This window comes from Andrographis paniculata, unplaced genomic scaffold (genome assembly GCF_009805555.1).
Source record: "Andrographis paniculata isolate CXL003 unplaced genomic scaffold, ASM980555v1 Contig98END, whole genome shotgun sequence".
NCBI classification, from domain to species: domain Eukaryota; kingdom Viridiplantae; phylum Streptophyta; class Magnoliopsida; order Lamiales; family Acanthaceae; genus Andrographis; species Andrographis paniculata.
In genome coordinates this window covers 891,647-917,871 of record NW_026137637.1, presented here as the reverse complement: position 1 = coordinate 917,871, position 26,225 = coordinate 891,647, and the positions used below count along the sequence as shown (strand labels likewise).

At 25.9% G+C, this 26,225-nt stretch overlaps 3 protein-coding genes and 1 long non-coding RNA gene across 4 annotated transcripts; 2 read left to right on the top strand and 2 right to left on the bottom strand.

Annotated features, from left to right (window-relative positions):
• The first annotated feature begins 416 nt into the window (after nucleotides 1-416).
• Nucleotides 417-3,290, top strand: LOC127243974 (uncharacterized). Its single transcript, XM_051264241.1, has 5 exons — nucleotides 417-550; nucleotides 906-977; nucleotides 2,267-2,433; nucleotides 2,601-2,712; nucleotides 2,800-3,290. Exons 1-5 carry the CDS (start codon nucleotides 512-514, stop codon nucleotides 3,022-3,024), a joined length of 615 nt encoding a protein of 204 aa, XP_051120198.1. The 5' UTR covers nucleotides 417-511; the 3' UTR covers nucleotides 3,025-3,290.
• A 13,819-nt stretch (nucleotides 3,291-17,109) lies between these two features.
• On the top strand, nucleotides 17,110-19,984 carry LOC127243973 (aquaporin PIP2-2). Its single transcript, XM_051264240.1, has 4 exons — nucleotides 17,110-17,507; nucleotides 17,595-17,890; nucleotides 19,416-19,556; nucleotides 19,808-19,984. Exons 1-4 carry the CDS (start codon nucleotides 17,219-17,221, stop codon nucleotides 19,925-19,927), a joined length of 846 nt encoding a protein of 281 aa, XP_051120197.1. The 5' UTR covers nucleotides 17,110-17,218; the 3' UTR covers nucleotides 19,928-19,984.
• LOC127243977 (uncharacterized) lies at nucleotides 17,379-18,221 on the bottom strand. Its single transcript, XR_007837072.1, has 2 exons — nucleotides 18,009-18,221; nucleotides 17,379-17,927 (listed from the first exon to the last, which is right to left on the bottom strand). It is a non-coding gene; the product is annotated as an uncharacterized LOC127243977 (long non-coding RNA).
• A 747-nt stretch (nucleotides 19,985-20,731) lies between the features above and the next one.
• Nucleotides 20,732-24,090, bottom strand: LOC127243976 (molybdopterin synthase sulfur carrier subunit). The gene is made up of 2 exons (XM_051264244.1): nucleotides 23,883-24,090; nucleotides 20,732-21,242 (listed from the first exon to the last, which is right to left on the bottom strand). Exon 2 carries the CDS (start codon nucleotides 21,211-21,213, stop codon nucleotides 20,932-20,934), a length of 282 nt encoding a protein of 93 aa, XP_051120201.1. The 5' UTR covers nucleotides 21,214-21,242; nucleotides 23,883-24,090; the 3' UTR covers nucleotides 20,732-20,931.
• Nucleotides 24,091-26,225: the final 2,135 nt, after the last annotated feature.

The following is a 26,225-nucleotide window of genomic DNA, read 5'->3' as shown; positions in this document are numbered from 1 at the left end:
TAAAATCATAAATAATACTTCTTTCATTCAATATAAAATGTTCACTTTTTCTTTTTATATCAGTTGTTGTATAGTAATTTATCATTTTTGTTCTTAAAGTGATTATATACTTTAATTATATTTTAAATTGTATAATTTATAATTATTTTTATTAATACATTTTAAATTACTTATTTGGTTATATTTTTCTTTTTATTCTTGTAGTGTCAATAGTAAAATGGACAAATTTTTTGGATTGGAGAGAGTAAAAATTGTAATTTCCAATTGAAACCAAACCTTTTATTGCAAAATTTCTAATAAACCCAAATCAATTTTGGATTAATTATTGAAATTTACTGTTCGAAGGTCCAAATCTAAACGATGAACTGAAAGCCCAAATGAAAGCCCAATCCAATTTGTTCAAGTGAAACGTAAATCTTCACAAAACCCCTAACCTCTCTCTATCTGCTCCGCTGCGATTCCCCTTTTCTGCGATTGCCTTTGCCTGCTCGCCGGAGGAAACTGAGGGATTATGTCCACTGCAGCGCAAGCTTTCAACGGAAATCTCAAGGTATGAATCAGCTCCAGTGATTCTTGTCTTCCTTTTCTAACCTAATTTGAGGTATTTCTGAGATTTATTGAAATTCTGTGACCTACTTACTGTTAAAAGTGATTTCACGGTCGTTTTCGGAGAGTATCGAAAGATTCGTCTGTGATAAGTGTTTTATGGAGATAAATTTGCTCCTTGAAACGGAGAAATCAGTAGTATTCACCAATCGCCACATTGTTTTAGATTGCGATTTTGGGAAGGAATTTTTGAGCTTGCGAAGAAACTAATTAAATTCGGAAGTACATTTTGTTCATTTATACGATGTATGAAATGAAATTCATCGCTGCTAATGTCAACACGGTTAGTGATTTCACAGAAAGCACTTGCTGGATTGAAGCGAATCAATTTGGAAGGGCTGAGATGGAGAGTTTTTGATGCGAAAGGACAGGTTCATATACATCTTTAGATTCCTAGAGCTTGCCATGAAATTATTTGGTTGTGCTTTTGGTGTTTTGTTCTTTTGAATTACTTGGTGCTTGTTTAGAAGAAAAACAAAAGATGGCATTGGATGTGATTATATTGACAATAGTGGGAATGTAGTAATATATTATAATCTTTATCGGTTTAAATTTTACAATTTAGTAGAAGTATTATAATATTTATGTGGTAAAATGTAGGGTGAGGTATGAACAATTGTATAGATAATATAAAAATAAAGAGTGTGTGTAATATATTAAATTTTTTTTTTTTGGAAAAATGTGTTAAAATTTTTGTTGGAACAACAAAGCCGTAGATTTTATACTATTATAGTATAATATACTCCAACTACTTCTAGCTCTAAGAAGGGAAATAAGTGTGAGGTTATAGTTCAAACCCCACTTCTCTGGGTCTTGTCTGGAGGGCTCTCAAAGAGTATAAAATGTAGATTTTATTAGATTCTAAACTTGATTAACTTTGATTATCTAAGTAATTGTGATCTAATTGTTTTAGCCGATATAATTAGCTATGAATTATGATTGTATATCTTTTACAACTTTATTGGTTTGAGTGATAATCATAAAATTAATCTATAGATATTTCTTATGTATCTTTATTGTAAATTTTTATATATAATACTCCTTCCTTCACACTCCATATGGGCCTTTTGGTTTATAGTAGATTAAGAAATAATAGTATTTTATTGGTTCGTGGAAGTATGTAAGAGGTTTTGACATTTATATTCTTTGACTTTATATATGAAGTAATTGTATGTGTAATGATATATTTGTAATTTAAGTAAAAGTGAAAGGTATTTTAGTAGTAGTGTATAATTATTTTTACTAAAATAGAAAAGTGATACTTTGGAGTGAGACGGATGAAAATGGTAAAAAAGATACTTTGAGTTGGGACTTAGGGAACAATCCTTATATGTATAATTACTCCAAAGTAATACTTTGGAGTGACACGGATAAAAATGGTAAAAATGATACTTTGAGTTGGAACGTAGGAAACAATCCTTATATATATATTCTTAAATGTTTAAATAGGGTCATTTTGCTATCCGTTACTCAGCTATAGCATTTCAAGGAACTCTATCTAAGATTGAAAACTATTGATGTGATACTTTTTGAATCAAAATTAGGTTTTTGATGTAATGTTCTATATATGATGAATATAGAAGAAAACCGTTTGAAAATGCAACCAAACAAACCCTACCCGCAAAGCGCTTATAATTTATTATATTATCTTCTGTTATAGGTTTTAGGAAGGCTAGCATCGCATATATCGACCGTGGTTCAGGGCAAGGACAAGCCGACATATAGACCCTATCTGGATGAAGGAGATATGTGCGTCGTTATAAATGCCAAAGATGTATGCGTCACCGGGAGGAAAATGACCGATAAGTTTTACCGCTGGCACACAGGGCAAGTACTTCTTGACTATGATTTACTTTTGCTTTAATCGGTGGCATATTTTCAACGGTACTTCTTCATTATATTCTTTCTTTCGAATTTGAGCTTCTGTGATTTATGGAATCCGAGTAAAGTCGATGTAGCCGTATGGTGAAATTTCACAACTTTTTGGCGAATAGGTACATTGGCCACCTCAAGGAAAGGAGTTTAAAGGATCAGATGGCGAAGGATCCCACGGAAGTTATTCGAAAAGCTGTTCTACGAATGCTTCCAAGAAACAAATTGCGCGACGTGGGTCTTTTTCGATTGATATAATTTTTTATTATCCGTTGAATTCAACCGATTGTGCTAAAATTTTATGGGCGTTTGTGCGCGCAGGATAGAGACCGGAAGTTGAGAATATTTGCAGGCGACGAGCATCCTTTTGGAGATAGATTACTCGAACATTATGTAATGCCTCCAAGAAAAGTCCGCGAAATGCGGCCTCGCGCTAGGCGAGCTATGATTCGTGCTCAGAAGAAAGCCGAACAAGAACAAGAGAAGGATGGCGCGAATTCGAACAAAGGGCAAAAATGGAAAGAAGCGGAACTAGTCGACGCTTAAAGGTAAGAACTTTATAGGTGCGTTTCTTTCGAGTTTCTACTCAGGTTTTTACTATTTGAATATGCTTTTGAAGTTTAGATCTAGACTGTTTCAAAAAAAAAAAAAAAAAAAAATTACGTATGCGCGCCCCGAATTTACTACAAGAACATCGGTTCGGGTATGGTGTCGAATTTAATAGCCATGAAAATTGTTAATTTTTGGGGGCCGATCATAAAACATTGTTGCGAAACTTAAAAAAGTTGCTCTATTAAGGCTTTTAAAAGTTATATGCTTTCAATATATTTTATTTATTTATTAGTATTTAAGTGATATGATGAGAAAAAAATTATATATTTATTTGAATGATTAGTGAGATAGAGTGTGATTTATGAATTAAATATATTTAATTATTTTTTATTTTAGAAATATTGCATGCTGAATGGATAAGTTAAAAAAATGTTAAAAATATATATATATATATATATATTGAAGAAAATTTGGAACGAATGAAGCAAATTGTATTATTAATTGTGTTTTTGTGGATTTTGACCCTGTTATTAATATTATTTTTTAAAAAAAATATATCAAATATTAATTTTATGAAAAAGAATATATCAAATATTTATTTTTTTCTCATATATACTATATTAAATTTAGATTTTTATTATTTCTAACATTTTCAAAATTTTAAAATTAAGCTTAAAAGTTAAAAATTTTGACATTATTGTTTATTAATAGTATAAAAAAATATAATATTTACGGCACACTCATACAATATTTATAGTATATACGCACTTATAAAAAAAAAATCAATAATTTAAGTGCAAAGGATTTGCTCTTTCAATATATTTTTACGATATAATTTTTTATAAATATTATAAAAATACAATATATACTCATATTAAAATAATATATATAATACATATAATTTATTCACTCACAATCAATCTAATAATTTAATGTAAAATATTAATTTTTTATATTATTGATATAATTTTTTATATGATAGCAAAAAAAATTATGTCAAATATTTCAAATTAAAAATATTAAACAAACCAACAATGAAACAAATATCTTTAATTTTTATTTAAATTACAAACATATAATTACATGTACAATTATTTTATACTCTTTCCGTCCAGTTGGAAATCATACATATTTTTATTTTGAGACGTTCAATTTCAAAGTAAACATTTCATTAGATATCCTATTTTTTTCACAAATGCCATTACTTTATATCACATCATTACTTTTACATCAAAAAAAGCAAAGGGTAAAAATATCATTACACCATTTTTAACTACCTACTATAATTAAAATATTATTATTTCTTAAACGCCGTGTCAAAAATAAATGTTTACTTTCTATGTGGACGGTGGAAATATATAAAATCGAATGGCGAAATATTATTTTATACAATTATTTTTTTGCGATACAATTTTCTATAAATATAATAAAAATACAATATATATTCCTCCATCCCATAACTAAATATTCATTTTTTTTTACACTTAATTTTAGAAATATTAGTATTATATTTGGATATAGTAGAAATGATTAAAATAATTTTATTAGTATGTGTGATATAAAGGTAATGATATTTGTTTAAAATGAAAAAATTGATATTTTGTTATGAGACGGAGGGAGTGTTTATATTAAAATAATATATATAATACATATAATTTATTCACTCACAACCAATCTAATAATTTAATACAAAATATTAAATTTTTATATTATTGACACAATTTTTTATAGTAACTTTAAAGAAAAATTATGTCAAAATATTTCAAATTAAAAATGCCAAAAAAAACCAACAATGAAACAAATATTTTTAATTTTTATTTAAATTATAAATATATAATTACATATACTATTATTTTATACATAAAATTAAATGACGAAAAATATTAAATTTTTTTACATATTTTCATTAATCAACAAAATATTATTATTTTTTAATCTACTGCAAAAATCATCGAGGATACTTCCGGTCGGGTTAGAGAGAGTAATATTCTTTAGTGAGGTAAAAATAATTTGTTTGGGCTCAATCACATCAATTAAAAAAAAATAAATATTTTATTAAAAAAAAAGAATAAAAGTTGAAAATATTTTTGAATTTGTATTTAATACTCTCTCCGTCTTAGATACTATGTCCACGTTGCTGTTTTGTCTGTCCCATATATCATGTCACTTTCATTTTTTGAAAAATGATTACACACTTTAATCTCATTTTAAATTTTTTAATTTTATTTTTTTAAATATTAATTAAACTAATTAATTATTTTAATTTTAATTTATAATTATTTATATTATAGGATAATTATTTTCATTAATACATTCTTAATTATCATCTACTAATTACAGCCCTCCTAAATTACGGTGTCTACAATGTAACAGATACGATATCTGGAACGAATGGAGTAATTAATAATGATGAAAGACAGAGAATATAATAAATACAGTGATAATGATATATAGAAAAGTTAATAAAGAATAATAATTTAATATTTAAAATCTGAATTTATGAAAATTAATAATGGAGAAACTAGTTTGAAAGTGTGAAGGAAACAATGTATAGTGGCAAGCATATGATTGGGATTGGGTGGAACCGTACTCTACAGTGATGGCCGGTGCGGTTCTGTGCAGTGCGCTGCTTTTTTTTGCTCTCAATACCTCCTCCATTCTCTTAATATTTTGTAGGGTTGGCAAAATTAAACATAACTCGAAAATTCGGACTTTGTTTACGCAATATATTTTTACTTATTTGGTACTATTTAATTTTTTTTAAAATATCACATTAAATATTTTTTTCTATAAAATATTAAATCAAATATTAATTTTTTATTTTTTCAAATTTCCAAAAACTTCTAAAAATTTTTATCTAAATAAACCCCGAATCTTTTGACTAGAAAATGTTTTAAGTTTGGGTTTGGGTGTTTGCAAAAAAAATCAAGTCGATTCGAACTTGAAACAAAAAAAAATTGTGTCATGCTTGAGTCGAATTTTAGATTTATCTAATAACCCGAAATATAAAAATTAGGTTCGGATTTTGGGTTGACCTGAAATTATTTATTATTATTATTATTATTATTATTATTATTATTATTATTATTATTATTATTATTATTATTATTCATATTTATATTATATTACATATAAAAAAATTAAATTAAAAATGGATCCTTTAGATAGATTTATATTTTCTTTAAATTTTCGGGTCTGTTTCATATTCGTGTTCCCGTCGAGTTTATTCGGGTTTCGAGTGACCTGAACCCGACCTGAAAAATTTTGTATCATGTTCGGGTCGAATTTCGGATTCGTGTTAAAAGTTCTTTTGTTACACTTATGGCTCAACTCGACACGAACACGACCCGAAAATACGAATTCATAAATCCTCCTTCTTTGTTCGGACAAATGATCCCATTTTTTTAAGTCCATCTTAAAATAGATGATTTATGTTTTATTTTTAATAAATTTATCAATTCTAAATATATTTAACGAATATAAATTAATTTAATTAAATTTGTAATATATTATATGTAGAACGTAACTCTCAAAATCTTTTTATTCTTATATTTCTCAAAAAATAAATATTTTTTTATCTATAAAAATCTTCTTTTTTTTATAAAAGTAATTTATTAATTCATATATTAATAAATATATACTTCATCCGTCCACATAACATTAAAAATATTTTTATATTTATAAATTTTATTATATTAATATTATAATACACTAATAAAAATATTTTTATCATTTTTCTTGATTTGATATAATAATTTATATTTAAAAATTAACACGTAAAAAATAAATATATTCTTCTATGAGGACAGATGGAGTATTTTTTTATTTATTTATTTGTGTGATATAAAATTTTATTTTTACAAAATAATATCTTGTATTTATTTTATTAAGAAATCTTAAAAATATTTAAATACATATTTTAATTTTTTAATCAAATATTTTAATTCGTATTTTAAAAGTGTCAAACATATCACTCATATAAAAAAAATAATAAAATAATATCAATTACTCTAATTTGCTTTTTTATAAGTAAAAAATAATACTTTTGTCCACCGCCAACCTATTCATTTTATCATTTTAGTCTGTCCTTCGCAAATATATTCATTTCTTTTTTTTTTTTTGTAAATGTACTTTTCACTAAAATATAAAATTACCCCGCCTTTTATATAATATTACATAAATGTCATCAAATAACACCATTTAATACCATAAATGTTAAGGGATATAATAGTTTTTATATATATCAATTATACCACATATCAATATAATATTAGTATACTAAAATTTATGTGCTAAAAATAAACGGATAGATAAGTTGTGGCCGGAGGGAGTACATTTATATTAAGAAGTATGTGGGCTCAATAATAAAAATAAATTAGGATATATATATATATTTAAATAGATATTTTTAATAAATTTTGACACTATTTTTTTCTTTTTTAAAAGAAAAAATGTACTCATCTCGGATGAATGTATTTATTGGGGGTTGATGAAGAGATAATGACATTTTTGTAATTTAATTTTATGTATAAAGTAATGATATATTTGTATGTTTGATGATATATTATTAATTTAATTAAAAATTAATAGTATTCTGTTATTAGTGTATGATTATTGTTATTGAAATATGAAATAGATATTTTTGAATGAGACATACAAAAATTATAAAAATAGTATTTTGAATTGGAATAGAAAAAATATTAAATATTTTTTTTACAAAAAATTATATTTCCTCTATCCCTTAACAATCTATCCATTTTTTCATTTTGGTCCGTCCCATAACAAAATATCCATTTCATTTTTTTTAGTAATTGTACTGTCTACTTAACATTAATAATACCCTTTCAATTTATAATACTCTATTACACAAATATCATTATCTTTATACTCCATCCCTCCCAATACAATAGTATTGTTTACTATTTTTGTCCCTTTCAAAACAATACTCTCATTTCTATAAATAATTATATCACTATAAAACTACTTTTATTTTTTTTATTATTATTACACAATTGTATTACTTTTTACACCAATACACTCACAATGGCAAAGAAGTCTTTTACCCGTACTTTTTATCTACTACCAATATAATATCAATATTTCTTAAATCTCGTGTCAAATACAACCCAAATTATAGTTTTGGGACGGAGGGAGTATCATATAATACTAATAAGATTAGTTTTGTCATTTTATTTTTATTTATACTGCATCCAAATATAATACTAATATTTTTAAAACTACATGCAAAAAGTAAATTGATAGATAAATATGGGACAGAGGAAGTATTAAATACTTAATTTTATATTATTATTAAAATATTTTAAAACCTAAATTTTTTATTTGAACGGAACTTTAGTTTGGAGTTGAAACCAAACAAGTTTAATTGTGTGATTATTTTCAAATCTAATTATGCTTTTGTTTTATTCACTCAAATTATTTTGGATGTCACGATTTTTCGTAAATATTATTCAAAAAATATATATAATATATATACTAACATAATATATACAAAATGATTTTATATTTCAATATGATTTTACATATCTAACATAACAAATACATTTATATATTTTAGTGTATTTTGGGAATCATAAAATTTGAAATCAAAATAATTATTTAATATGATAAAAGTAAGTATTTAATATAATATTTTAATTAAAAATAAACTTAAAGTATAGTATATATTAACTATAAAATAATACTCCCCCGTCCCTTAACAATCCATCTATTTTTTCATTTTGGTCCGTCCTATAACAAAGTATCAATTTCTTTTTTTTTTAGTAATTGTACTGTATGTCTAACATTACAAATATCTTTCTAATTTATAATATATTACACAAATATCCTTACATTTATATCATACAATACTAATACGATTAATTTAGTCTTTTTACCTTTATTTCTATTTTATCCCAATATAATACTCCCTCCATCCCATAACAAAATATCCATTTTTCCATTTTAGTCCGTTCCATAATAAAGTATTCATTTCTTTTTTTAGTAATTGTATTATCTACCTAACATTACAAATACTCTTACAACTTACAATATCTTACACAAATGTCATTACCTTTATATTACACATACTAATAAGGTTATTTTGGTCATTTATATTTTATTCCTACTACATCTCAATATAAAACTAATATTTCTAAAACTACGTGCAAAAAACAAATAGATATTTACTTATGGGACGAAGGGAATACTAATATTTCCAAAATTTCATGCAAAAAATAAATAGATATATAGATATATATTTCTAAAAGTTAGTAAAGTATATAGATAAATAATAAAAATATAAGTTTGAACATATAATCAAGCAAAGTACTTTTTAATGTTTTATTAAAAACTAAAAAGCAATTAAGCAAGTTGGTTTAAAGTAATTGTTCTTTTGGAAAGGAAAATAATAATCTTAAAAAATATTTGGATTTATTACTTGTCTTGCTTAGTTCTGTGTCAATAATTTAAGCTATACTAGAATATTACATGTTTTAACATTTTGTTTAAGGTTTCAAATCAATCCAATTTGCATTATTTTACTTCAAAGCTATTCAATAAAATACTTTATTTTTTTAATTTAAATAAATATTTATTTTTACTAAAATATAATCTTTACAGTCTCGATAAGGTGTCTAGGTTACTATAATTATAATAATTTAGAAAATTTATACTTTCTCCCGTAAAAAATAGAACATTTGGATCCGGAATATATATTCTCTCCGTTTCATAATTAAATATTCATTTATTTTTTACACGTAGTTTTAAAAATATTAGTATTATATTTGGATGTAGTAGGAATAAAGTAGAAATGACTAAAATAATCTTAGTAGTATGTGTGATATAAAGGTAATGATATTTGTGTAATATATTGTAAGTTGTAAGTATATCTGTAATGTTATGTAGATAGTACAATTACTAAAAAAAGAAATTGATACTTTATTATAGGACGGACTAAAAATGAAAAAATTGATACTTTATTATGGGACGGACTAAAAATGAAAAAATTGATACTTTATTATGAGATGGAGGGAATATTATTTTATATAAAAAATGATACAAATAAAAAAGTAGTAGGAGGTACTATTGAAATTTAGTTGGCAAGTAAAGAAACGATGACAAAAAATTGTAATAAAATAGTGTCATTTGTTATAAATATGAATTAAATAAAGAATAATAGTTAAATGTTGACTTTATCAAAATTAGTAATGAGATAAAATTAACTGAAAAACAGAAAAAGGAAAATGAGTAAATTTGGCAGATGAAGAGAGTAATTAGTAAGTAATTAAAAATATTTTGGTAAAAATAATTATAGTATAAAATAAATAATTGTAGATTAAAATAACTAAATAATTTAATTAATTATAGAAAAATTATAGATTATGAAATTTAAAAAATAATTAAAATATTTTTCTGAAAAAAAATAACAAATTATGTGGACGGACCAGAATAAAATTATTGCACACATTAGGTGGAATGAAGAAAGTAAAATTAAACATTTATTTATATCGTATCAAAATTATATTTAAATATTTACATTTCTAGGATATTTTTTCACTAATTTAATTTTTTATTTTTTATTTTATTTTTGAAGGGATAATTATTAAAAAATGATATTTTACGAGAAAATTAGTATATTCTATACAGGACCGTATTAAATTTTTTGTAAAATAAAATTCAAATAAAAATTAGCTGAAATGAACATATAAATCTCAGGTGGTATCAACTGATCAATTTTTGTATCGAATTTTATTTATTTTGGACCACGTCATTCTTAGTTGGACATTAATAATAATAATAATAATAATAATAATAATAATAATAATAATAATAATAATAATAATAAATAAATAAATAAATAAATAAATAAATAAAATAAATGAGAGACAAAAAGAATGTGTGCATGTGCACCACAACAGAAAGTGAAAATAGACAGAATGAAATGCATAATGCATTTGATTGTACTTCGATATTTTTCAATTTTTTTTTTTAAAATTTTTTTAGGTAAAAAATAATTATTTAATTTAATATTTTAAAAACAAAAGAAATATGATAAATTATACTACATTCGTCAAACTCTAAGGGTTTCATTTACTTTTTTGCATATTGATATTTGAATATTAATTATTATATCAAAAATTGGTACAAATTAAGAAGAAATTACAAATACTTCCATTAATATTTTATAATACTAACAGAATGATATTTGTACAAAAATATACAAATGTAAAATTAATTTTAATATTAATTATAATGACGTAAAAGATAAATATAACATTTACACGCGGACGGAGGGAATATAAAAAAATATACTCATTCGTTCATAGAAGTGTGGTTAAAACTTTTAGATACAAAATGAAAAAATAATAATATTTTTTTGTACAATATTTTTGGAAAAAAGATTATAAGAGTATAGAATTGAAATTGTTATAAAATCAATAATTTTAAATTAAAGGAGGTTGAACGTAAAATATGTAAAGTCCACCAATAACAATAGTATAAATAAATGACAAATGATGGGTAAAAATTAAAAATTTTAAAGATAATACTTTTTATTTTTATTAAATATGATATGATTATATTTTGGATGGATAAATTAAACTAATAAAATTAAGTACACTTTTGATGGATAGATAAAGTAATAAATACTTTCTCCGTCTACACATAAAGTAAACATTAATTTTTGGCGCGATGTTTAAAAAATAATAGTATTTTAATTATAGTAGATAGTTAAAAATAGTGTAATGATATTTTTCTCTTACTTTTTAGTGTAAAAGTAACGATGCGATGTAAAGTAAGGATATTTTTGGAAAAAAGTGAGGTATTTAATAAAATATTTACTTTGTAATTAGACGTTCCAAAATAAAAATATGTATACTTTCTTTCTGAACAGAGAGAGTAAATATCATAATCTCATCGTTTTAATAAAAACAAAGGGTGTGTTCTTTTTGTTAAAAAAGAGTACCATATATTTTTTAAAAAAATAATATATTATTTATTGTTTTAATATTATTTGTATAATTTTTTATATTTCATTTAAAAAATATTTTTTTAAATTACTTCACAAAATAAACACTTCCTTTTTGCGGTCGTAAGTTTATTTTTATTTTAATAAAAATAATTATACAATAATATTAAAATATTTTAGTTTTTATTCAAAATACAAATATATCATTACGCGTACAATTATTTTTTAATATATTAAAAAATATTTTTAAAAAATTATTCGAGACGAATAGAAAATTTATTTTTATAAGAAAATCAAATTAAATAATTTTAATTTGCATTTGAAACCCAATCGAAACGCACCCAGTAAAAGTAGAAACTTTTACTATTGAAGAAAAGAAAAAATGGCCATTGGTCAATTTTGTAAGACTCATCATTACATAACCATTTAACTTTGCGTTCCCTACACTTCTCACTGTCTTTTATTTTATTTTATTTTATTTTTTTTACATTTTAATTATATTTTAAAATCTATAATTTATAATTTTTTATTTTAATCTTAATTTATAATTATTGTTATTAAATCATAATCATTTTTATTAATATACTTTTTAATTATTTACTAATTACACAATACTTAAAATTTTATGTTTAAGCTACATGAGAAAATTTAGCTGGGACGGAGCGAATAATATTTTATTAATTAGTGTAAGTGTATACGAGATTTTGATAGTTTAAAATCTTAGTATAGTAAAAATAAGAAAATATATATATAATATAATATTTTTCGAATATATATATATATATATATATAGAAAATATTTTGAAACCCCGCCAGCAAACCATAGAATCTACAAAAATAAAAAATTTTGTATTTAACTTAGGGTTTTCAACATTCCTAATAACCACTTTTACATATAAAAGTAAAATATGTTATTTATTTTTCATTTTTTTATAAAAATATCACATTAAATTACTATTATACAAATTAAAACTACACTTTTATATAAATTATAAATATACAATTACACATATAAATAAAATACAAATGATAAAAATATTTATAGTTTTAAAGTAATTTAATATATATGAATAAAAAAATTAAAACATATGTTTAAATATTTTAAAATTATATAGCAATTAAAAAATATATGCAATATGAATATCAGAATAACATTTTCTATAATACAAGTAAATAAAAAATATATATATTTCTTTATTTATAATTAATATAAATCAATTTTATAAAAGATGTGTAGTTTTAAATATAGATAAAAATATTTATTTTTTTGAGGAGAGAGGTAGAAATAAAAGGGTTTTGAGTGGGTCCTACGTCATTTATGATATTGTATGTTATGTAGTTAATTAAGTTGTTTTATATTTGTTAAATATATTTTGATTTAATAATTTCTACCAAAAATAGAAAGATGTCAATTATTACGAGACAAACAAAAATAAAAATAGAAAGTATAACATTAAATATATAGTATTCTTTATAATTTTTTTCAAAAAAAATAAAACTCCAAAAATGCAATACTTTGGTATAACCCGTAATTATTTTGAATAAATTACAAGGATGCGGTTAGATGTGAAATAATAATAATAATAATAATAATAATAATAATAATAATAATGGTGATGATGATGTTAGTAGTTGAGCAATTTGAATATTTAACAACGACCATTTGCGGCAAAAGGATTTCCAAATCCAACAATGATTCTAAACCCCATCGTCATCATGTGATGCATCACTGTAAAATGAACCCAAACCTCAAATAATAATAATAATAATAATAATAATAATAATATCCGATCAAAATAATACTACATCCGTCCCACATACAGTGACACTGTAGATATGGTATTTTAGGAGGGTTGTAATTAGAAGATAATTAAGAATATATTAGTGAAAATAATTATCCGATAATATAAATAATTATAAATTAAAATTAAGATAACTAATTAGTTTAATTAAAATTTAAAAAAGAAATAAAATTTAAAAGTTTAAAATGAGATTAAAGTGTATAATTATTTTCCAAAAAAAAAGTGACCTGGTATGTAGGACGGACATAAACGACAACGTGGATATGGTATGTAGGACGGATAGAAACGACAACGTGGACATGGTACGTGGGACGGAATGAATAATAATAATAATATCCAATGATGGAACAAGCCATAAAATTATGGGAGGGCAAAATATAGTTTTCTTTTTTTTAGCGATTCAATTTTTTTATTTTTTTTACTTTTTCAACACAGTGAAGTAAAAAAAAATAAAAATAATAAATAACTTAAAAAAAAATTTAACAAAAATATATAAAAATTACTCCCTCTGTCCCAGATACCGTGTCTGCTACACTGTAGACACGGTATTTTAGAAAAAATATAATTAGTAGATAATTAAGAATGTATCAGTGAAAATAATTATCCTATAATATAAATAATTATAAATTAAGATTAAGATAACTAATTAGTTTAATTAAAATTTTAAAAAAATAAAATTTAAAAATTTAAAATGAGATTAAAGTGTGTAATCATTTTTCAAAAAATGAAAGTGACATGGTATGTGGGACGGACAGAAACGACAATGTGTACATGGTATCTGGGACCGATGGAGTATTACTTTTACTATTATTATTATTATTATTATTATTATTATTAGTTTTGAAAACTCAACGGCACAACACAAATGTTCTTTTCTGATGCAACGGTAATGTTGAATGAGTAACGCATAAGTTTTTTTTTTTTCTTATAAATTAATTATATAGTGGAGACTTTAATCTGATTAATACAAATTTGAATGATGAATAAAATATCATTTTTAATGAATTATTTAAGACTATTATATTTTCTCTGAGTTTTACTTTATTTTATTACTTACTTTGCTATTTTGATAATATTTTGAAAAAAAAAATTATTATTTTTTGTTTAAAAAACATTATATATAAATAAAAGAGATAAATATCAGCAAGAGATAACTTGATGGTATTATTTCGGAATTTTCACTTGAGCATATACAAAACAGATAAATAACATATTTGTCTATTTAATACAATACATGTTGGATTAAATAAAAATATACAATTATATTATATAAAAATATTTAATGGCTGAAATCAACTTCAAATTGTGCTATATATACTCTCTCCGTCCACTTACAATGTTTATATTTATTTTTGGGACGACGTTACAATGAGTAGTTAAAAGTAATGTAATGACATTTTTGCTCTTACTTTTTTTTTGTGTGTAAAAGTAATAATGTGATGTAAAATAAGGGTCTTTGTGAAAAAAAATAGAGTATTTAATGAAATATTAACTTTATAATTGGACATTCCAAAATAAAAATATATAAACATTGTAAGTGGACAGATGAAATATATTATTCATTTATGTCTCGTATTTCTATTATGTTAAATATAGAATAAACAATACAAATTATAATTGATTTTAACGCATTATATTCATTCATACAAAATAGTTTCGCACATTTATTCAACAATTTGTATGTTGTTTTTGTTCCTACAGTGTATTATTAACACATATTATGTGCTAACTATCCATATATTATGTATTTTTAGTTCATATGTTAGCTGCATTGTACTCTCTCTCCGTCCTATATAATTTGTTTTTATTTTTTATTTTCGTTCGTCCTACATAATTTGTTTTTTTTTAAGAAAATATAATTATACACTTTAATCACATTTTAAATATTATAATTTTTTTAATGTTAATTAAACTATTTAATTATCTTAATTTAAAATTAAATTTACTATGCAATAATTATTTTACTAATACATTTTTTAATCACTTACTAATTATATTTTACCTGAATTCTCGTATTTACAATAATGCATCCATATTACATGGGACAGATAGGTTATTATATTAATATAAAACAAACTACATATGTTATAATATTTTATATTTACAATCAAAACAATTTTAAAATGAATTCAGCGTATTAAATGCATTCATACAACATAAATACTTATTATATATATATATATATTTTATAACATTTTGTATTGTTTGTATTCGTTATTTCCCTTTATAACATGTAGTTAGCACTATATTGGTTTTTTCTTTTAATTAGTACCCTAACAGCCATTATATAATACTCCCGGCGTCCCGGAAGAGATGTCTCGTTGAGAGTTGACACAAAAATTAAAAAATAATAGTATTTAATTGAAAATGAGTATAAAGTAGAATGTAAAAGAATAGAATGCACTTAGCTTTTTTGAAAGAATTCAAAAAGTAGGTTAGAGTAATAATTAGGGGTAATTTGAAAAAGTATGAATAATTTTGTTATAAAATGAGGACCACAATTACTAAATAAGGAAACAAAACAGTTGTTTTGGGACGGACCATAATGGAAAAACAAAATAACTCTTTTGGGACAGAGGGAGTATATTCTGTAACTATGTATACGGTGTATTACTCTATCCGTCTCGACTATCATGTTATTTTTATTGTAAGACTCAAGAATTTAAGAAAGATATAATTAATAAATAATTAAAAATATATTAATAAAATTAATTATAATAAAAATAATTTTAGATTAAGATTAAGAAAATTAATTAGTCTAATTATAAATTAAAAATAAAAAATAAAAAATGAGATTAAAATGTATAATTATTTTTTTTTTAAAAAGTGACAGAATAAGTGGGAAGACGAAAATGCAAAGATGGACATGAAAAATGAGACGGAAGTTTGTTTCTTTTGTAAAATTTTTTCAAATTTTTCAAATTTTACAATTTAAACTCTGTATTTTTTTAAAAAAATATATATATACTATTTATTTTTTTACAAAATATTTCATCAACTATTATCTTAATATAAAACTTAAATCAATTTTTTTCAAACTCAACCACAATAAACACATAATTACAATTAGCTACATATATATCGTGAAAATTTTGAGGGCAATTGAGTAAATATACACCAACTTACTAGCCGTTCGACACATATGTGGTGGGCCCGAGTATCGTGGGTCGGCGAAAATGCAATCTATCCTATGGGCCCATTGACAGCCCAATTATCAATTTAAATTTAAAAATAATTTAACTATTAATTAATATTATTTCTAATTTTATTTTATTCTAATTTTCGCACTATAAATACCACCCCACCCCGTCTTCCTCACTACAACTGCTCAACTGCAGAAATCCACAGTATACGTACGGACACTGTATAAAATACACTATACATACAGAACGCTGTATCTATACATTTCTACGCTACCACGATGACGAAGGAGGTGAGCGAGCACGGCTCCTTCGGAGCGAAGGACTACCACGATCCGCCGCCGGCGCCGCTGATAGATGCGGAGGAGCTAACCAAGTGGTCGTTTTACAGAGCTTTGATCGCGGAATTTATAGCGACTCTGCTTTTCCTGTACGTGACTGTTTTAACGGTAATCGGTTACAAGAGCCAATCGTCGGCCGACGAGTGCGGCGGCGTGGGGATCCTCGGCATTGCGTGGGCGTTCGGAGGCATGATCTTCGTTCTCGTCTACTGCACCGCCGGAATTTCAGGTCCGATAGCCTCAACCCTAATTTCGAGATGAATTTCAGTTTAGGAACCTTTTTTTTGAAACTTGAGTGCGTGCTTACCTTGTGCAGGTGGTCACATCAATCCAGCTGTCACGTTAGGGTTGTTCCTCGCGAGGAAAGTGTCTCTGGTGAGAGCGGTTATGTATATGGTGGCGCAGTGTTTAGGAGCGATTTGTGGAGTCGGTTTGGTGAAGGCGTTTCAGAAATCGTACTACAAAAGGTACGGCGGAGGCGCTAATCTCCTCGCCGACGGCTACAGCACCGGCGTCGGACTAGGCGCGGAGATTATCGGCACGTTTGTGCTTGTATACACCGTCTTCTCCGCCACCGACCCCAAAAGGAGCGCCAGAGACTCTCATATCCCTGTGAGTACACCGAACTTCATTCTACAAAGCTTAATTCCTTCAACAATGGAGTAAAATCATGTCTAGCATAAATTATATGTTCAATCGCAACATAGCAATAATTAGCACATATACATACGTTTCCTCCACGTGAATCGATTGTTTTTCAACTGCTGTTGGCGAAATTGCGTAGTTAGATGAAGGAAATCACGTTTTTGTTCGTCATTATCTGCAGTAACTGCTCACAGTGTTGGTTAGGTGGAAAATCCGATCTGATGATATATGAACAGTAGTGAAATAATGAGACATGAGATCTGGTGTACAGCTTAGCTAAGATTGGTTAGGTTTTCGAAAAAACATGTGGTGGTTGCAACTTTAAGAAATTCATGATCGAAAAGTGACATGGGAATTAATTTATTGCTCTGCATAACTTCAGGGATAGGCCATGGCCCAACCTCAATTTGAACTAGTGAATTTTCAAAAGGATCATAATAATACACATAGCTCTTTTATGAATCTCACATTAAACTATTGTTTGTCTCTCTCTCTCTATATATATCTATATATATATATATTTATTTGTTGCAGCGATTTAGCCCCTTTATGTTGATATTAATTATCTTTGTGAATTTTTCAAAAGGATTATATTGTATGTTTCTTTTGCTAGGATTTTATTACTTCGATGTGCGTTTTTCGAAAAAAATATATATTTTTTAATAAAATATCACATTATATATTATTTTAATACTAAATTAAAACATTTTTTTTTTAAAACCTATCTAAAGAAACATTATACTCTTTTAGGAATCTCACGTTAAACTTTATATATATCTTTCTCTCTATATACATTCATGGGTATGTTTGTTTGGAGGTTTGTATTTTTTATTTTTTTTTATTGAGATTTGAATAATAAAATTTTTGAATTGAAATAGTTGTTGATGTTATATAAATATGTGTTGATGTGATGTTTTGAATGTAAAATTAATTTTTAGTATAATATAAAAATAAAAAATAAATGTTTAATTTGATATTTTTGGAGGAAATTTTTTTGAAGAATAATAAAAATATATGGATATTTGATAAAAGAACACACCCATTATGTATTTATGTATTTATATTTAAGGGTGTGTTTGTTTGGGGTTTGGATTTTGAATTGAGATTTGAATAGTAAAAATTTTGAATTTGAATAGTTGTATGATGTGATATAAATAGGTGTTGATGTGATGTTTTGAATGTAAAATTGATTTTCAGTATAATATAAAAAATAAAAAATAAATGTTTAATTTGATATTTTTGGGAGAAAAAAATGGGATGAATAGTGTATTTAAAATCCAATCTCCCAAACAAACACACCCTTAATAATCTTTCCTCAATTAAAACTAGTGAATTTTCCAAAAGGATCATAATTATACATGTAACTCTCTTATGAATCTCACATTAAACTATGTATCCTTTTGCTAGTTGTCTCTATCCCTCTATCTGCATATATATGTTGATATAAATGTAGTTGTGTAACCTGTCTTTTGGATACAAATACAACCTGCAGGTGCTGGCGCCGCTTCCGATCGGATTCGCGGTGTTCATGGTGCATCTGGCCACCATTCCGATTACCGGCACCGGCATCAATCCTGCAAGGAGCCTTGGAGCTGCAGTCATCTTCAATGATGACAAGGCTTGGGATGATCAAGTACATATTCACATCCTTCTATAGATCCTCCTATAATAGTTTAGTTCCGTAAATAGAGTTTGTCGCAAACTAAGGACTAAAAATGCGAAAAATTTTCAGTTATGAAACCAGTTTGCGACAGACTCTAGTTACGGAAGTAAAACAAAAAAAGTAGACAAAAAAATCGGTTTAGCTCTATTATATATACTATATAATTTGAATGAAATGAGGAATATATAATTGAACTGATGGTATGATATGTTTTTGGGCAGTGGATATTCTGGGTAGGACCATTCATAGGGGCAGCCATTGCAGCATTCTACCATCAGTTCATATTGAGGGCTGGTGCAGTTAAAGCCTTGGGATCATTCAGGAGTGCTTCTCAGGTTTGATTTATTATTATCATTTGAAGAACCAATCTGTTTGTCCTTTTTGCTTTTTTTTTTTTTTTTTAAAAAAAAAAATAAAAATTAATTTCTTGCCCTATTCATGCTGAGCAGAAAATATAGAGGGCAAGAAATGAGGGTTGTATCATTTTCGTCTTATGAGTAATTTATGTTACTTTAATATTATTAATATATATATATATATATTGTATTTATTGTGGTTGTATGTTGACCTCGAACTAACTACTTTAAATAAATAAAAATAATACAAATAAAAAGCAAGATATAATGGCTTCCGGACGTAAAGAACGATTTTTTTATAATACTAATAATTACTTCTTATTATATATTCTCTCTGTGTTGCAAATATATACTTATTTAATCGAACATAAATTTTAACAAAAGTGAATAATAATAACTTCTTTTATAGTAAAAAAAAATACAAAAATATAATAATTTTTTACTTAAAAAAACAAGAATATTTTTCAATAACAAAAAATGAAAAAAAAAAATGAATAGATTTAAATGACCTCTTATTAATCTCTTCCTTCCATATCTTTTTGTTTTTCTGGTATAAATTTTGGAGTGCAGAATAAAGGTAAAATAATTAAAATATCTTCAAGATAAAAAATTATTACAGTAATATATTTGTAATAAGTGTAAATTTAAAGGTAATTTTAATAGTAAGTAAGTATTAGAGTTATAAAAAATGAAATAAATATTTTGTTTTAAAACAGAACCAAAATACAAAAATAAATAGATAGTTAAAAATTTTCTGGCAAATAATTTAGATTCAAATATTTTCGACCAAATGCAACATGATACGTGACATTATTGAATAAGCAACCGGGGATTTCCCCGGGCGAGTAATTCAATTTTTTCCCTCCCATACAAGGGATGATTCACATATATACGATCAAATCAAATGCAACACAATACATAGCTCAGACAATCCATTCGATTACACAATGGCACATATATAATCGTATAATTTCCATCGAAGTATTCTTCTACCCGCCGCTTATAGGAGGTATGATTGCCAATTCATCTTTATGTTCGACAAGAGTCGATTCCGAGGCGTATTCCTCGTTCACAGCTATGACCATACAGTTACGAATCTCTTCCAAGCCTGGAAATATAGCAATAAGCTTATTCAAACAATCGTGAGCCGTGGTACCTGGTGAGACTTCCAATGATGTGTCGCTCGTCCCGGTCACATCTCTGGCTCGAGCGAAGAACAAAATCTTTACTACAATGGGTGTGTGATTCTCTTCCTCGTTGTTATTGTCCATTTCTTTGGCGCAATTGTTGCCGGACTATCCTGCGGTGTACATACACGACACTTTTTTAGTGATCAAGAAACTCGTCAAATTCGCAAGTTTGATGTTAATACGGCTACAAATGTTCGAACAAGCTAGGTACTCTTTGCTTTCGACTTATAGTTAACATCTAATAATAGAAATTAATAGGATTATATAAAATAACAATAATAATATGCCTCCATACCACACACACTCGACCATCCTTTACAGGGCAAATGAATTTTGTCTAAAAATAAGAGAAATGACTAGGACAAATATAAAGTGTGCAAGAAACAACCAAAAAGAAAAACAACCCCATAAAAGACAAGGGTTTTATTGTAAATGACTGAGGATTACTGATAGAAAGCAAAATCGAAAATAGCATAAAGTTAAGATTAAAAAGAAAGAGGAGTCTTGACAAATGCTTGTGTATTGACGACGGGGATGGGCTTAGGCCTGCTGTTCGCGGATTTAAATTTTATTTACTTGTTTTTCTATTAATATATTATATTTTGAATTGGGCTTGTCTTTTAGCTTTACATTGGTTACACATTTATCAAATTATCGTTTAAATTTCAAAAACCAAATTCCTGAATGATAATAGTGCGTCGTATCTGGAGAGACAACCAGAGAAGGCAATTTAATACAGGGTAAATTATATAACACTTCCTTGTATTCTAGTAAAAATGCACAAAACACCGTATTTTATATATTGCGTGAAACCCCTTTGTGTTTAATGTAAAATTTGCACGAAACATCATTCTTGTCAAAAAAAAGACCTACATTACTAAAGTTTTATACAAATAAAAAATATAAAATATTTTAAATAATTATTTTGAATAAAATAAATAAATAATTTGATCATTCATTTATTTTTCTAGTTTTTGTAAAAATCAGATGATAATATATTTTTAAAAAACTATAAAACGAAAGATTAATCAATTATTTATTTATTTATTTCATTCAAAAAAAATTATTTAAAATATTTTACATTTTCTATTTCTATAAAACTTGCATTATTAGTTTCATATTTATAATCAAATATCATTGGACAAGGAGAATGTTTTGTGCAAACTTTACATTACACAGGGGTTTCACGCAATAAATAAAACGAATGTTTTATGCATTTTTACTAAAATACAAAGGGGTGTTATATAATTGTGCCTTTAATACATTAAAGACCTAACCACAAAAACTGAATCTATAGCACAACAGAAAATTCGACTAATCAATTAAACTTTCGACCATCTCCTTGGAACTAAATTAACTTGAAGGAAACGAGGCAAATGAATTCTTCATTTCTAGTAAATTGGGATGAAACCTAAATAACATGAAGCCTATAATTCTTTTTCATTGTCATTTTTCAACTTCGATGTTTATGGCTCGGTTAGGTGTGATAGCTTCACCGTACCAATCTATAGAAAACCACTATTACACGAATACAACACTTTTTACTACATAACACCTTTGGATTATTCAGCTACTATCTTCACAGAAGCAATAACCGAAAAGGGACCGGAGCTGCTAAGTAAAGTATACCTTAAAGCTAATTATATCAAAGCTATATATCGGACTCGGGTTTTTTTAAGTCACTATGCAACACTATATTAAAGTTCACAATTTATCTCCAAGAAAGGCCATCTCAGTTCGAAGTTTCTAGATAAATAGTGAAGACTTCTTCCAAGTTTCTCATTTGTATTAACCGATTTCCCAATCTATTATAAACAAATCATTAAATTAATAAAAAGTCAATTTTTGGCAGTGGAGAAATCCAATGGGAGAGCGATAAACCAAGAAACCAAAAAAGAAAGTGGTTCGAATATTGTAAACCAATCACACTCTTCTATCAAAACACTCTAAATTACAGAATCGTCATGATTATTGAACAATTGGCTACAAATTCAAATACAACACTAATACATGGGAAAAATGGAATTCTACTTCCTCCAAATCTCCCATTGTTGAATAGTCTCGCGCCCATGAGTATTCTCTACCTATTAGCGTCAGTTTTCGGTTCAATGAATCAAAAATAATATTTTGGAGTCGTAGAAGATATACTATGAAAATGAGAAGAACTTCTGCCTATATCCCCAAATCGATCCGGTTATATATATATATGTATTATCTACTAATCACCAACTCATATTCAATTCCTTTTGAGTTTCATCCTCTCTAACTTACTCTTTTTGCCATTTTTAATATAAATCAACATGAAAGAAGCTGTGTCCATTTTCGACTGCTTATTTCGAACTCCTGGATGCTTCTCACTTACACTGTTGATTTTTAATGATCAACACTACAGGCAATCTATTTAACCTATTTAGCTTCTGAAAACACCAATTTACTTCACAGACAACCGTAATTATATTCAGTCAAGTTTAATTTCCGAAACAATCAAGCTCCAAAAGACAACAGCCATAGCATCCATGGAAATCCAAGCAAAAAGTACAGTGATAGCTGCTATAGCCACGTGAATCTCTCCAGAAGAGCAAGAAACATAAACGGCTGAATAATCACAAATGAAAACTAAACTAAAGCTCTCACTTCGTTATCCGATAAAGCTAAGAAATTAATCGAATTCAAGAAAATTAGATGCGTGTGCTGTCAATTATCGAATCCACACACAGATTTATGCTTCAAAATTGAAAACCTAAGCTTACTCTCAGTTTCACTTAATCGCAGAGATGAATCTGAATTTTCCCCGTGAAATTGATTCGAATCTCGGCCAGTGGCCTGGTTTCGCCGGAAATATCCTGTCGCCGCCGGTTAATTCTTTGGTCGGAAATTGACGAGCGGAGTGATCGGATTCTAGTGAGGAGAAGAAAAAGAAAGAGGGAGAAATTGGGGAGGCCGGCTGTGGATGATAAAATATTTGTATAATGATATAGAGTGAAATTGATATTTAAAATAAGTTTAAACTATTTTTTTGATTCGAAGTGACCCCTTTATCATTTTAACTAGTTTCATAAGATAGAAATTTTCGTTGTTTTAGTCCTCCGGAATCGGAGACGCCTGCGTGACTCGACAGAGGTGATGTGTCCGTCAGGTGTCCAGCCAGGTCAGCAACATTTGGCGAACACGTGGATTTATTTATTTATTTATTTTTAATTGGATCAAATAAAAAATAAAAAAATACAAATAAAATTAAAAATAAATTAAAAATAAGTTTTAAAAAAATTAAAAAAATTTAAAAAAAATCCACGTGTCCGCCAGGTCAGCGACATCTGACGGACATGTCACATTCGGCAAGCCACGCGGGCATCTCCGGCGCCGGAGGACTAAAACAACGAAAATTTTTCACTTATAGAATTAGTTTGCGATAGGCTCCACTTACGAGACTAAAATGATAAAGGAATCCAGTTACGGACCAAAAAACAGTTTACCCTTAAAATAATATAGAAGATGAAAATAAATATTTGATTTAATATTTGAGAAAAAAAAATATTTTGTGAAGTAGACTAATAAATGGTTTTTGGTAGTTACGTAGTAAGTTAAGAAATAATACTCTCCTCCGTCTTTCATTCAGTATTCATTTCATTTTTGTACATAGTTTATAGTATATTAGTATTATATTATATATATATATATATAGTAGGAATAATATAAAAATAATAAAAATAACTTTATTAGTACATTATAATATAAAAGTAATGACATTTGTGTAATATGTTGTAAGTTGTAGGAGTATTTGTAATTTATGTAAATAATACAATTACTAAAATAAAAAAAAAAGAATACTTGGGACAGACCAAAATAAAAAAATTGATAGTTTATTACGAGAATGATGGAGCAGTTTTATTAGTCAATAAAAATGTGTAAATTTTTTTCACATTCTTGTCTTTGACTTAATGTATAAAGTAAAGTAATTATATACATAATGATATGTTTGTAATTTAAATAAAAATTAAAAATATTTTAATATTAATGTATAATTATTTTTTTTTTTCTAAAATAAAAAATAGATACTTTAAAGTCAATATAAAAAAATAGTAAAAAAATATTTGAATTAAAACAGATAGAATAATTATCTTGTGTTGGGACAAATTGAAATATCAAATTTGTGAAGTTAAATTCAATATATACTAAATATACATAAATGAGTGACCATAGGCTAAATTATACACATTTCAAATATTAAGAAAGTAATTGCGATGATACACCGTAGGTGAATAGAGATTAAGTGAATCAAATAGGCTATTTACGTCAATAATGTGCATTTTTTTCCGAAACCCACATGAGATAATTTTACCGTTAAACTCTTGATCTAAAATAATTTCAGAATCTGTGACCCTGATGTGTGTAAGAACAAAATGCACTGAAAAAACTCATATTTACATATAAGATCAGTCTAATTCTGACAAGTCTGATCTGCGTGACTTTCGGATTGGAGTGTTAAAAAGTAATTAAGGAAATGAAAATATACTCCTCAATATAATAAATGTATCATATCTTCTTTAGTTTGGTTTTAGGGCAAAACATTGGTTTTGGGTGTGAGATTGGAACAAAGATATCAAATTGAGGAAAAATCATCTAAGGGATGTATTTTAGAGAAAAATAAAAAAATAGTTGTGCATCTCCAAAGAGTAATTTTTGGAGTTTTAAAATAAATTTAAAAATAATAATAATATTTTATTAATTAGTATAAATATGTAAAATAATTTTTATATTTTTATCTTTTTATAAATCATATAAAAATTTAAAAATATTTTGATATTAATTAGTTGTTATTTTTATTATAATAAAAATAAATACTTAAAATGATACAAGGATAAAAAAAAATTTTTTTTAATCAAAAGTGACAGTATATATAATTGTTGATGTAATTTTTCAACAAAAATAAAGTAAAATTCAAAGATATAGAAAATATCCTTAAACTTGATTAATTAGTGCCTGAGATTAGGAATCTCTAAACACTGTATGATACAGAAAATAAACTGGAAAATAAAAGACTGAAATTTAAAGTGGTGATCCCCAAATCTGACTTTGCTTTGTTGAAGTTGATT

Coding starts and splice junctions, on each gene's coding strand:
- LOC127243976 (XM_051264244.1), bottom strand. CDS start 21,213: ATGGACAATAACAACGAGGAAGAGAATCACACACCCATTGTAGTAAAG.
- LOC127243973 (XM_051264240.1), top strand. CDS start 17,219: ATGACGAAGGAGGTGAGCGAGCACGGCTCCTTCGGAGCGAAGGACTAC. Junction 17,891..19,415: donor CCAGAGACTCTCATATCCCT/GTGAGTACACCG, acceptor TACAACCTGCAG/GTGCTGGCGCCGCTTCCGAT. Junction 19,557..19,807: donor ACAAGGCTTGGGATGATCAA/GTACATATTCAC, acceptor GTTTTTGGGCAG/TGGATATTCTGGGTAGGACC.
- LOC127243974 (XM_051264241.1), top strand. CDS start 512: ATGTCCACTGCAGCGCAAGCTTTCAACGGAAATCTCAAG. Junction 978..2,266: donor TTTTTGATGCGAAAGGACAG/GTTCATATACAT, acceptor CTTCTGTTATAG/GTTTTAGGAAGGCTAGCATC. Junction 2,713..2,799: donor CAAGAAACAAATTGCGCGAC/GTGGGTCTTTTT, acceptor TTGTGCGCGCAG/GATAGAGACCGGAAGTTGAG.